The sequence below is a fragment of the Anomaloglossus baeobatrachus genome, chromosome 3 (genome assembly GCF_048569485.1).
Source record: "Anomaloglossus baeobatrachus isolate aAnoBae1 chromosome 3, aAnoBae1.hap1, whole genome shotgun sequence".
NCBI classification, from domain to species: Eukaryota; Metazoa; Chordata; class Amphibia; order Anura; family Aromobatidae; genus Anomaloglossus; species Anomaloglossus baeobatrachus.
In genome coordinates, this window is record NC_134355.1 from 122,838,650 (window position 1) to 122,853,185 (window position 14,536).

General features: G+C 46.0%; 1 protein-coding gene across 1 annotated transcript in view; it reads right to left on the reverse strand.

Moving 5' to 3' along the window:
- Positions 1 to 7,335: 7,335 nt before the first annotated feature.
- ACSS1 (acyl-CoA synthetase short chain family member 1) overlaps positions 7,336 to 14,536 on the reverse strand; it is a 171,042-nt gene continuing 163,841 nt past the window's right edge. The window contains exon 14 of the mRNA XM_075339418.1: positions 7,336 to 8,640. Within this exon, the coding sequence (XP_075195533.1) occupies positions 8,464 to 8,640 (177 nt within the window). The 3' untranslated portion in view covers positions 7,336 to 8,463. The remainder of the gene's footprint in view (positions 8,641 to 14,536) is intronic.

Genomic DNA, 14,536 nt, shown 5'->3' on the forward strand with positions numbered 1-14,536 from the left:
CTACACAGATATGGCCTTGATGATTCTACATAGAGCATACATTACTCCAAATATTCAATCAAAAATGGACACAAATGCCTTATACTCTTGTTCTAAATGTGGCATAAGAGACACTGACCTGTTTCACCACTTATGGGACTGTGTTCAGATACAGGGAGTATGGAGAAGCGTTCACTCAGTCTTACAAAACACATACAATATTCAGTTTGCTCTGACACCACAGTGGGCGATTTTTAACATGTTGGAGGAGGCTCAACAAAGTCTTCCGAGAGGTACCAGGGAAATGTTAACTATTTGGGCCTCGGCCACTAGGAAAAGTATCCTACATCTCTGGGTAAATCCTGAAGCACCCTCTCTAGCGTTTATCCAAACAAAACTAATGTTCATATTCAAAATGGACTGGCTGGATGCACTGTCGAATAAGGAGAAGCTGACTAAGCGTTTCTTTGAAACATGGTCTTTATTTATACCTAACTTGGCTACAGTGCTTAAGCATAGACTTAAATCTCAGTTTGGACAGACCTCTTGGTACCTTCTTGAACTGCTCAATGGACACATACCAATTACATAAGTTACCATTTTAAGTTGCTTCTGGTCGCACACAGAGCGGGGGGAGGGGTGGGCGGGACTGTTTTGATTATAATGTCATGTTGTATAAGAGCAGATTGTAAAAGAAATTCGGTTAAAATTCAATAAAAAGATGTTTAAAAAAAAAAAAAAGCAAATAGTTTCGAACACCAACATGCATTCTTTTTCAAGCTCACTATTCATGAAAATGACCATGTATGTAATGCTGCCACCAGGGGGAGCCAGAGCTCTGCAGCAGAAGACACTACACAGAGCAATGAGAACCAGGAAGTGAATACACAGCATTCTCATACACTGCCTCAAAGCACAGCTGAGAAGCAGAGCTGCAGAGCATGCAAGGAATAGTCAAGCAGGCTGGGTCAAACACCGTACGGGCAGAAGTAGGACCGGAGGAACGAGTAGAAGCAGAGTCAAAGTCAGGCCAAGGTCAGTACCGGAGGAAGCAACCGAGTGGGGAAATAGGAGAGGGGACAAAGGACAGAAGGGATGACCAGGGGACGGAACACAGACAAGGGCACGGGGGCACAGGAACAGACAGATCAGGATATCACTCACAGGACCAGCAATCACAGGCAAAGCAGTGCTAAGCTTATAGCCGGCGCTGGTTCACTGGAAATGTCAGCTTTTAAAGCATACAGGGTCCGGAAGTGAGGCCCGGGAGAAGGCTCCGCCCCCTAGCCATGTGGACGGGGAGGCGAACCATGACAGTGTATATATTCATACAAGACAAAGTGGACAGACTATGCAATTGGATTACTTAAGAAGCTGGAACTTTTTTCATATCCATTGAATCTTCACGTTTTGTCTAACGGATTTCTCTTGCTTCTATTGAGTCGGTGGGTGAGCTAGATTTTCCCTCTTTCCTTTCCCTAAGAACGTATAGGCAGGTAATTGCTAACTACTTACTATTCAACCTGACACCAATCTCTGCTGGCTCAGAGCGATTACGGACCACTCCTACCATCAATTCTGCATCTTCCAGCAATGTCACTTTGACAGAGCAGCTTCTACTCTTCCACTGTACTTTGTTGACAATGCATCAAATGAAGCAGCAGAATCAAAAGCAGGAGCATTCCAAAACTGGCGACGGATCCCTGTGAGTAGTTTATAGAATAAAACAACAATTTACAGTTCACTCAAAAATATACCTATAAAGAGGAAAAATCAGAAAAACTGAAAATTTTGCAGTGGTCTCTTAATTTTTGCCAGAGCTGTATATACTGTACATATACAGTAGGTACACAATATAAAATTGTATAAAAATAAATCATTAAAAAAATGACATAGTGCTCAGTGGTATTTTTGATTCTCAGCGCAGATAAAGCGGACGGCTACGGGCTACCATCCCCATCTGCCTGGCTTTACCTTGGCTGGTGATCAAAATACAGGAAGCCCATTAATTCTTTTTAATTATTTAAAAAATAATAAAAAAAATGCGTGGGCTCCCACCGTATTTTGATTGCCAGTCAGGTAAAGCCAGGCAGCTGGCAGCTGGGATTCTCCGCAGCCCACAGTCGCCCCTGGAAATGGCGCGTTGTTTCTTAGCGCCATTTCCAGGCGCTATACCTGGCTCGTTCAGTTGCCCTGGTGGCGGTGGCACGCTGGGTAATAAAGGGGTTAATATCAGCTTTGTATTCTCAGATGGTACTAAGCACGAAATTCATGGTGTCATGCCACATTAGACACGGCCACCATGAATTTCTAGGAAACAGTAAAAAAAAAAAAAAACAACACAGAGAAAAAAGATTTTTTATTACAAATAAAACAAAATAAACATTTAGAGACTCCATCTTTATTATAAAAACAATCCTTACTCCCATGTAATCCACAGGGACAGCAATGTCAACTCTGCTTCATCACTCTGTACAGATAGTCTATTCACAGTGAGAAGCAGAGAGCATTGTTAGCTCTGCTACAACACTCTGTACAGAGCGTGAAGCAGGCTGACACTGAGGGTATGACTCGTGTAGTCTCACATTGGCATCACCCTGCACGGCCTGACAACCTCCGGACAGGAGCGGCTCAGCTGCATGGAAATATATGTATCCGACCTGCTTCTGTGGGGAGATTGTGCACCGTGATGTGACACTCGCACAGTGACAGTCAAAGTTCAGTTAAAAGGACCTTCGATGACGTCATAGTCCCTTGACCAGTCTGTAAGCCAGTGTCTGTATAACATTCACACCTGATTGGTCACATGACTATGACGTCATTGAAGGTCCTGTAAGTCAGTGCTGATTACCAGAGGTACAGCAATGATCGAACTCGGAAGCAAAAGTGGCAGGGAGACAGAGTCTGCAGGACGCGTCGGGGGACCTGGAAGTATGATCATTATGTTTTTTAATAATGTTCTTTTTTTTTTTTACAGCCCCTGGAACCGATCTTGATCTGATCTATAACACGAACTTCCCAGGAAAGCTCGTGATCAGGATCATGTACACAATCACTATGTGATCGGTACGATCCCCGATCTTTACAGGTCGGGATCGCCCATCACTATTGCTAAGCTCATAGAAGTTGAAGACTCTGGAAGGAACCCCAGCTGAGGAAGGGGAGGGTTCACTTCAATCAGTTGTGAGTGTTTGAAGGTTGCTATACCTCCTCTGTGGGCGTACCGCGAACATTACGGACTAGAAATCCGGGTATCTCAGGAGCAGCCTCTGAGAGAGTGAAGAGACTACTGGACTCAGAATAGAGGAACAGTAACCTCTCTGAAGGGACTCCCTAGGAAAAGAGGGTTTGCTTCATCTGATCAGCAGAATACGTCCGTGGAGAGGCGTATCCAAACCCTGAAATCCGTGTGTGTGCCTTTAAGCTGGAAGAGGTACTGTGTTTGCGTTTATGGAGAGGTATATGCTGATTTACTAAATCGTCTGTACTTGTAAAGAGATAGTATGTTCCTGAGTCTACCTCGCATGAGTGAGTAAAACCCATTACACAGTGTGTGATGTCACATTACCTCTCATAGAGAAAAAAAAATAACACATAGAAATAGTAACAGTAAATATACTTTATTGAAAATTCATTTTACCTGAACTCTTTGACCTTTCCAACCAATAGAATTCTACATTGATGCAATAAAATAGCAAACATAATTTTACTTTAAAAAAAATAGTGTTGGTATGCTGCGCTGCGGGTGAACAAATTCCAGGATGTAGCAATGTAAGATTCAGCTGCAGTTTATTCTCAGCGCGTTTCTAGGTCGAACCAACCTCTTGCTCTCTTGGAGAAACACAATTATGATTTATGATTGTGGTTCTCCTGAAGAAGCAGTTGGTTCGACCTGGAAACGCGTTGAGCATGACCTGCAATTGATTCTAATACATCTGCTTCCTGAAATATCTTTACCAGCAGCGCAGCATACAGACTACATTTTTGAAGTGTACTGGTATTGGATTATTCCAACCAGCGGAGCAGCAGCTGGATAAACTCTACAAGTGCGGTTGTCCCATAGCTTCCCAAGGTGAGCAACAAATGCATAAAAAGGATGCATTTTATCTGGTTAATGTCCAAGTGTGTTCATTTCTAGTTCATGATCAACATCTTTTTGGCATATTATACAAATGAAAAGAGAAAACAAAATGATCATTTCTCTTTTCAAAATAATGCGAATTGAGATCTATTTCTATAACCCAATATTAGGATATTACTTTCTATCCAACCCATATCTATCCAAATAATTAGAAGGGGTTGGTCTGATTGAATCCTATTCTTTACTCTGCATTGTCACTTTATATGAGTTCATCCAATTAGAAATTCTTCTACATGTGCATCTTTCTTTGCGGCATATACTGCTGCTATTCTTCATGATCTTAAAGATTTCCACCATTTTTATATATTAATAAATCAGAAATGACCTCAATAAAAATCATTCGGGATATATTTTAGTTTTACTTACAAAGGTATTGTCATTTTCTGTTTTTGTTGCAGCAGAAATTTTTGCAATAGTAACAATGAATGCAATCATTCTGGTTTTCATTTTTAAATTAACGGATAAATTATAGAAAAAAAACTGTGTGACAGATTAACTAATAAAGTTGAACTTCTGTGTTGTCACCTTACTGCAGTGACAAAATAGAAAATATTGAATAGCTTTGTTAGTAACTTTACCAATCATTTTAAGTTCAGATTTTCTAATTTTGGACATAAGGAAATTGGAAATTGCCACCAAAGGACGTCCACATTTTCGAAATGATAATTTATTGACCGTTTCCATGGTGCATGATTCACGTTGCTGAAGGGGTTGTGGATATAATAATAAAAAGTACTATTATAGATTAAATATTAACACTGCTCCATTAACCATTTCAGTGCCAGAGTCCAGGAATTTCCCTTTCCAAATTTGTTCCGCCTTCCATCTCTGTTTATGTTGGTGACATGCAAAAGATGGGCAATGACCAGGTTTGGTCAATAGCTGAGCCAGCCCTTCTATGCAATATTGAAGCAAAGATGCAAAGATAGTGTAAGGGGCTTTAAAAGTGAACCGGTCAGCCTCCTTCATTGTGTGCCAACACAGAGAGAAGGGGGAAGGTGAACATATGTATTCACGGAGCTTCCTCGATTCTGACACTGGCTCTGAAGTTTTGGCAATAGAGCAGTATTCATTATTAAACTATATTGTATTATTAGATACACATAGGAACAAAAAAAATAACTGTTTTATGTGCCTTTAAGGCTCTGTACATAATATGACATGGCACATTTAAACATGAAACAATTTGACTTGAAACATTGAGATTCTAGGTATTTTCACATTTTAAGCAAGGCTGACATACTCTTGAACTATTACCCAATGTATCCATGGATCGGTGATGTTTGCACCCTTTTCCAAAATTTAGTAAAGACAGTTTGAGCTTATACAAACTTTAAATAAAAAAAAATTCTTAAAGGCAGGAAATGTGATCAAGAAAATATCTATAATTTAGCTAAAACTCCCTCTTTGTTCCTAAGCTATTGATTTAATGGTCCCTCTGGTCTTTGTAAATTGTTATGCAGTGATCTTGTGACGACCATGCGCCAGTGACGACAATTACATCCAATCATTGGCGATGACGGTAGCATGTATGGCACAGGACTGTTGAGGCCACTGATTAGCTGAAGCTGTCACAAATACACATAATCAACAAAGACATGTGGGACTACCGCAGCTGCCGCATGGAATGGTGGGGGATTTACAAGGCAAGAAATTATTTTTACTTAAAGGGGTGGTTCACCCATATTTTTTATTGTCTAGATCGATATTATATTGAGAAACAATGTTTCTCTCAAATACCTTATGTTGTCAATAGTGCCTGTGAGAGGCGCTATTGCAGACCGCTGCTCCCCGTCCAGTGACGTACCCGTCCAATGCTGCCACGTCACATCCGTGCGGCCGGCTGCGTTCTGAGCCCATCTTCTCCCTGCTCCTCCTCCCTCACAGCGCGTCTCTTGCTTGCAGCATTCTGCGAGGAGGGAGGAGGGAGGGGGGAGCAGGAGATGTGCCGTGCTAGGAGGGAGGAGGGAGGAGGAGGGGGGAGCAGGAGACGCGTCGTGCTGCTGTGCTAGGAGGGAGGAGGGAGGAGGAGGGGGGAGCAGATGGGCTGTGACAAGCGGTGAAACGCCGCTCACAGCTCAGAGTCTGGAAGAAGAATGTAGCCGGCCGCACGGATGTGACGTGGCAGCATTGGACGGGTACGTCACTGGACGGGGAGCAGCGGTCTGCAATAGCGCCTCTCACAGGCACTATTGACAACATAAGGTATTTGAGAGAAACATTGTTTCTCAATATAATATCGATCTAGACAATAAAAATATGGGTGAACCACCCCTTTAAACCCAACATTGTGGCCATTTGTTTAACAAATTCTGGACAACCCCAGTGAAGATTCTTTTACATGAGCAGGATAAACGATGAAGGATCAGATCGTAACACACGGCGTGCAAACGGTGAAAGACAAATATTCATATGGGATGAGAATTGTGCATAAAATGGTTGAAGGGGGTTGTCCACTACTTTTACATTGATGGCCTATCTTTGGGATAGGTCATCAATGTCTGATAAGCTGGGGTCCAACACACTGCACCCCCGCCAATCAGCTGTTCTCGGTCCCAGGAACGCCAGCGGGCAGTCGGAAATGCTCAGTTTTGGAGCTGCTCTGCCTTCTAATAGTGGCCTCGGCTGGGTACTACACATTGGCCTCCTATTCCACGCCTGCTATCAGAAGACCAAGCAGCTCTGGAACTGAGCATTCCAGTTGTCTGCTGCCGCCACTGAGTTCATTTGGCTCGCCTAAACGATTTTGGGCACATCGTTCAGTCGCTCACCCATTCACATTACACAAGTATCATGAAAGATGGGTCATTAACATTAGAATCTGGAAGGCACTTTGAAGGACAGCTTTTTCCTCAGATGTACATGCCTAAAGGCAGTCCATCAGAATGAGATACCTGGTCCTCAATGTTAAGGCCTGATTATGGTTCATATAGTCGTCTCTGGTGCATTTGATTCCATGTGATGATTCCAACTCTTAATAGTATTGCACCCTGGTAAAATTTGGTTAGTTGTGTTGGGCAGACTAAGAGCAATGTAGGGTCTGTAACTATAGTGTATTTAGATCCCCTTCTGTGCTCGTTCAGGTCACAATGCAAAGAGGAGGGGAGCCAGCACTGCTTATGAATGACATGAAACAATGAAAAAATAAAAAGTGTAATATTCACAAATTCATTCCTACTGTAACAATTCAAATGAGATTTTTTGCAAATGATTGATCAATGATTTGAGCCCCCCCTGCCACGTCATGGCAAATCTCTATAGGGGGGTCCCTACACTATGTTATAACTTATTATCGTACCATATGGTCTCATATAATGAGCAGGACCATATAAGAACACCACTTACCCGAGACATGTCTGAACCGCTCCCATGCTGCAAGGACTGACAACTGCGCATAAAGGCAGCCCAGGTGTAGGGACCTCCCTATAGAGAATTGCCGTGACGTGGCAGGGGGGCTCAAATCATTGATCAATCATTTGCAAAAAATCTCATTGAATTGTTATAGTCGGAATGAATTTAAGAATATTATTATTTTATGTTTTCATTGTTGCATGCCATTCATAGGCAGTGCTGGCTCCCCTCCTCTTCAGGTCACAATGCCCTCCGTATATCAGGCCACTCTGGTGGTTGTTGACTCTCTCTTCCATCTCCTGTAAAACATAAGGGAGTTTTCTGCAGGTTCACAGTACTCATTGATAAGAAGGATGGAGCAACATGATGTTGTCCCTCGTCTTCCATAGCCCCCATAACAGTTACTTGTCTTGCTAACAGCTCTGCTTGCTTCCAGCTTACTGTAACCAGAGAATGTTTTATGGCTACATATTCCAGCAGTTCTGCCCCCATTGTCTTTGTTTGCTCAGTGTGGCTGGTTATAGCTGTATATGACATTGGTTGGTGCGTTTGTTATTGCTGATAAGGCATATGATAAATTAGACTTTATGTTTCTGCTCATAGGTATAAGAGAAAACAAAGGCAGAAAAAAGTGCAACAGGGTCTTAACTGGCTACAATAGGGGTATGCTGTATGCTACGGTTTTGTCCTGAGGAAGGGGCTGGATTGCCTTGAAACGCGTAGACATACACCATTTTCAATTTAATCCATTTGGAGTCCTTCTGTTTCATTGAGGCAGCTCAGAGGAACCGCAATTTATCCTGATCGTCTTCTGCTATTTTACAGAACTCTATAGTAGGTAGCTAATGATTTTTTTTTACAGACTGTATGTACAATTAAAATTCTACAAAAACTTTGTGACGACGAAAATAAAATTGATCTGTTCATTATTTGGAAGGCGATTTAATCAATAACTCTAATGTTTATATCGAGTGCCAACAGTTATCAGGTTGTTATTTGGCGGTCTCCTCTGCCTTGAGTTTCTCATATGCCTCCAGTATTTCATCGATGATGCTTGGATCCTCCAGTGTGGTTATGTCTCCAAGATCTTCTGTGTAGCCAGTAGCAATTTTCCTCAGCAGACGCCGCATTATTTTTCCTGAACGTGTTTTTGGAAGTCGCTTCACCATCTGCCGGGGAGAGAAAGTTTGAACGTTATGTATAATTACTATGTTTCATCATACAAAAACAAAAGAAGAATATCCATCTTCATTTCAGATGAAGAAATGTTAAAACAAACCAGGAATAAAAGGAGAAAATGTCGAGCAAGACATGAGGACCTAAGGTGTTGAAATGCTAGGTTATTTGGGCTGTGTACACCAGCTCTTTCCCCACCTACACACACACACACACACACACACACACACACACACACCAGCTTTTATCCTTTTTGGGCTATAACACCAACATATTAATAAGAAAAAGAAATTATGCTTACATTTTTTTTGCATCTTATAGTCTGAAGGTTGGTGCCTCAGGATTGGAGGATTGCTGATGTGTACCAATATTTAAGAAAGGTAAGAGGGTGGATTCAGGCAACTACCGTCCAGTAAGTCTGACATCAGTAGTATGCAAAGTTTTTGAGGGCATTTTAAGGAATGACATGCAAAAATATATTGCAGAAAATAATATAATAACTGACAGCCCTCATGGATTCATGAAAGATAAGTCGTGTCTAACCAACATGTTGGGGTTCTATGAGGGGGTAAGTGCAAACCTGGATATTGGTAATGCAGCTGATGTGATTTATTTGGACTTTGCAAAGGCATTTGATACTGTACCACATAATAGCCTTAAGGCCCCGTCACACTAAGCAACATCGCTAGCAACATCGCTGCTAACGAACAACTTTTGTGACGTTGCTAGCGATGTTGCTGTGTGTGACATCCAGCAACAACCTGGCCCCTGCTGTGAGGTCGTTGGTTGTTGCTGAATGTCCTGGGCCATTTTTTAGTTGTTGCTGTCCCGCTGTGAAGCACAGATCGCTGTGTGTTTCAGCGAGACAGCAACAACTAAATGTGCAGGCAGCAGGAGCCGGCTTCTGCGGAGGCTGGTAACCAATGTAAACATCGGGTAACCAAGAAGCCCTGTCCTTGGTTACCCGATATTTACCTTTGTTACCAGCCTCCGCCGCTCTCACTGTCAGTGCCGGCTCCTGCTCTGTGCACATGTAGCTGCAGCACACATCGGGTTAATTAACCCGATGTGTGCTGTAACTAGGAGAGCAAGGAGCCAGCGCTAAGCATTGTGCGCTGCTCCCTGCTCTGTGCACATTTAGCTGCAGCACACATCGGGTAATTAACCCGATGTGTGCTGTAACTAGGAGAGCAAGGAGCCAGCGCTAAGCATTGTGCGCTGCTCCCTGCTCTGTGCACATGTAGCTGCAGCACACATCGGGTAATTAACCCGATGTGTGCTGTAACTAGGAGAGCAGGGAGCCAGCGCTCAGTGTGCGCTGCTCCCTGCTCTCTGCACGTATAGCTCCGTGCGGTGGTAACCAAGGTAAATATCGGGTTGGTTACCCGATATTTACCTTAGTTACCAAGCGCAGCATCTTCCACGCAGCGCTGGGGACTTGTCACTGGTTGCTGGTGAGCTCACCAGCAACTCGTGTAGCGACGCTCCAGCGATCCCTGCCAGGTCAGGTTGCTGGTGGGATCGCTGGAGCGTCGCAGTGTGACATCTCACCAGCAACCTCCTAGCAACTTACCAGCGATCCCTATCGTTGTTGGGATCGCTGGTAAGTTGCTTAGTGTGACTGGACCTTTAGGCTATGTGTGCACATTGCGAAATATCACGCGTTTATGCTGCATATTGCACTGCAACATAAACGCATGCATCCTGTGTCCCCAGCAGAATCTATGAAGATTGTGCATAATCCATCTGCACGTTGCGTTTGAGAGCGCAGCAATTTCCATGCTGAAATTTTGATCCAAATCGCTGGACTCATAAAAGTAACATGTCACTTATTTGGTGCGCTTTGGATGCAGCTCCCACTCTGTCTATGGGAGAGGCAGCATCCAGAGCTCATGATATCGACATCTATTCTGCAGACACACTGCATCCATTACACAGTATTTCTGCAGCAATTTGAAGTGCACATGCACTGCCAAATCGCTGCAGATTTTTCAGCATGGACACTACACAACGTGTGCACATAGCCTTATACTGAAGCTCCAGAAGCAAGTACTACAGGAAACTATATGTAACTGGCTAAGGAATTGGCTAAAAGATAGGAAACAAAAAGTAGTCATAAATGGTGCATTCTCTAAATGGGCAATAGTCAGCAGTGGGGTGCCGTAGGGATCTGTGCTAGGACCAATTCTTTTTAATCTCTTTATTAATAACCTTGTGGATGGGATTGATAGTAAAATGTCAGTTTTTGCTGATGGCACAAAACTATGTAGGATATTAAAAACTTGATAGTACAATATTACAAAAAGATCTGGATAAGATGTCAGAATGGGCAGATACTTGGCAAATGAGATTTAATGTTGATAAATGTAAAGTAATGCACCTAGGACGGAGTAATCCTATAGCTGCGTATACATTAAATGGAAGGAAACTCGAGACTACAGAACAGGAGAAGGACTTGGGTATTCTCACAACAAATAAGCTGAGCAGCAGCACTCAAAGTCAAGCAGCAGCTGCTAAAGCAAACAAGATTCTAGGGTGTACAAAAAGAGAGATTAGATCCCGTGAACCCAACGTATTGTTACCCCTCTATAAATCACTTGTAAGACCATATCTGGAATATGGGATCCAGTTTTCGGCTCCACATTTTAAAAAGGACATTCAAAAGTTAGAGTCAGTTCAAAGGTGGGTAACTAGACTACTACAAGGAATGGAAGACCTCCTATATGATGAGAGGTTGAAAAAGTTAGATTTGTTTAGCTTAGATCTGTTTAGATCAGAGGAGATCTCATTTATTTGTATAAATACATGTGTGGTCCTTGACTTATTCCTTCCAAAGACAATACTAAGGACCAGAGGGTACTCAATGCGAGTGGAAGAAAAGCAATTCCGGCAGCTAAATATGAAAAGGTTCTTTACAGTCAGAGCAGTCAGACTGTAGACTGCCCTACCACAAGATAATGGCAGATACTATAACAGCTTTTAAATTAGGGCTGGATGATTTTCTCAGTACACACAACATTGTCGGTTATAAAAGACAATGACAAAATCTATAATGGTTGCGGAAGGTTGAACTAGATGGACCTAGGTCTTTTGTCAACCTATGTAACTATATAACTAAGTAAGGGAGAACTGGCATTACCAGAGGCCCCCATGACCACATCATAAATAATTGAGCAGAGAGCTCTGCCTGGCACCGGAATAAGAACATGTTTACGTCAAGCTCCAGTATTTACATTACTCCATCTGATCACTTCAAAGATAGACTCCCTCTCACTAATAGTCTGCAGCAGAGCATCTCTGTGAGCCTTCTACCCCAATGTAGTCTTACACTGTCTTCACCAATGTAGTCTCTCCTTGGCCTAGTTGGTTCTCCTCACTAGATGCAGCACTGCACAGCCACTGTACGTAATCCTGCTTAGGCTACAATCTGTTTTTTTTGGATGGCTGTGTGACGCCCTGGACCCCAGGGGTCACAGGTCACAACATCACCACATACACCCCCACACTAGAAAGGTACCATCAGTCAACCATAAAGACTTGATTGGCTCCCTCAGTGTTAGACAGGCACATCAGGTGGGCGGAGTCAGATGGAAAGACACGCCCCCCGAGGAGTCTGCTGGCCTGAGGCAGAGACAGCACAAGGAGATGAAGTTAGGAGCGGAGGTCAGCACACAGTAGAGTGCAGTACAGTGGAGTGGAGTGAAACAGTCAGGCAGGCAGACGGCAGTGGCCACCTGCAGGAGCCGGGAACACGACCAGCGGAACTGTGAGGGACCAGGACAGGGTAGTGGCCAGCCGGAACCGAACCGGGGAGCTAACAGGATACCGGGGCACCAGGCAGGGTACTCAGACCCCGAACTAGGCTATAAGCCACCACCATAGTCGAATTAACTGATTGCAGTCTGGACCTCAGGAGTTCATTCCCACCAAAGTCCCATTTGAAGGCAACAGCCCAACCCATCCGGATAGTAGCTACCGCCAAAGGCCAGAGATCCAAGGGCCAGCGCCTGCGGGCAAAGGAGCTCCTCCGACATCTACACGCCAGGGAGCGGACTACCAGTGCTCAGACACAGTGGTCAAACTACAACATAGGTGCAGGAGAAAGGCGGACATTGCCAAGCCGACTAGGAAGCTGCAGCCAGCTGCGGGCCCTGTTCATACCTTCGTTTGGTTTACCAGTGACTCTGTGTGGTTTAATCGTGAGTACATCAGTGCCATCAGGCACCGCACCGCGCTGCACCGCAACCCTGCACCCTGCACCGCGGCCCTCGCACCACTGGGCCCCGGGACCAACATCCCCTACCCACGGAGGGGTCAACACCTAGCTGCGCCACTACACCGCTCCCGGAAGTCCCCGTACCTTCATCGCAGCGGTGGTGTCCACCATCACCACGACCCGTGGGTGGCGTCACGAACAATCGTCCCAAAACCAAATACCCGCATCCCCCGTGTGTAACGCCAACCCCCCTTGCAGAGCGACGTGACCCCCCACGTCCGTGAGAGGCTCGAGCCACCACCCGTAGAACGCGAGCACGGATCCGAGCGGCTCGGCGGCAGCAGCCGAGGCCGCAGGGCGGTACATATCGACTCTTCTGGCGTCACGAACAGGATAGAACCAGTCTACTTACCGGTAGAAGTGCGTCTTGTAATCCCCGTCAGCGGCGTCTCGCTGAAAAATCTGAAGATCCGCCATCTTGGGCGCGAAGGTTTCCCGCTCGAGTCGTCTTCCCCAAGCAGTGGAGGCGCGAAAGTAAAGCCCCGCCCCCAAAGAGAGAAGTACTGTAGAAAAAACAAGGGGGGCGGGCGAGGAGCTGGCCTCATGTGATCTCGGGGATGAGAAGCAGGGACGCCAGGACTCTGCACCCGTCTTGTTCCTGGATCCCGAGCAAGAAGCATGTCCGCCCCGTCTAGCAAGCCTGGAGCCCCGGAGCCCACGCCCGGAACAGCGGCGTGGGTGGAAGCCCGGACAGCGCAGATGAGGCGCCGTCTGCAGGCCCAAGTCCAGCTCCTCGTGGAAGGATGGGTGGCCGAGATGGAGGAGGTAGCTGCGGCCGTGCGGGCACGTGAGGTGGAGGCAGTGTTGGAGGAGCGGGTAAGCGACCCACGTCCCTATGTCCCAGAGGGAACGGCTACTGCTGCCAAGGGACCCGGTCTGCTCCCACTCACCCTGCTGCGTCCCCCACCGCCCATACCGGTCGCTGTTGCTCCACCGATCGGTCCGTTGCCCCCGACACCGGCAGCGGGTTCCCCCGTACCTGCCCGCGAGCACAGGCCTGTAGACGTGGCCCACGGACAGCCGCTTGCCCAGTCGACACCGATCCCGTTGCCCTGGAAGGTGCCCGTTTCCCGTGAGGAGCCGCAGGTCCTGGAAGTGACCACGCCCGAAGAGGCCCCAGCAGTTCACCCGGCCCGAAGAATGCTGAACGCTGACCGGCAGGAGGCCCGGAAGGTGAGGCTGGCCGCTCCCAAGCTCCAGGCCTTGGCTGAGGCAGAGGAGGGATGTCGCTGCAAGGCAGCAAGACAGGCCGCGACACAGCGGGGCTCCCCAACACCGATGGTGCCGGTTGTAGACAGCATCGGGGAGCGCCGACTGGGCCCGACCCCCACGCAGAAGGAGCATGCGGAAATCCCATACTGGGAGCGGCAGCTGAACCAGACGGGCCGGGAGATTGAGGCCCGTGAAAAGGAGAAGGCCGCAGTACTGGCCCGCACCATCCGGGAAAAAGAGAATCTCCGGAATGCAACATACCGGGTGCGGGGCCAGACCTACGAGGGCCAGGTCCGGCGGTTTTGCCCCCAGCGTGGATGGGGGTTCATATACGAACTGGGCCTGGAGGCCGAGGTCTTTTTCTCCCGGAGGGATGTTTACCATCACCTGCCCCTGGGTCA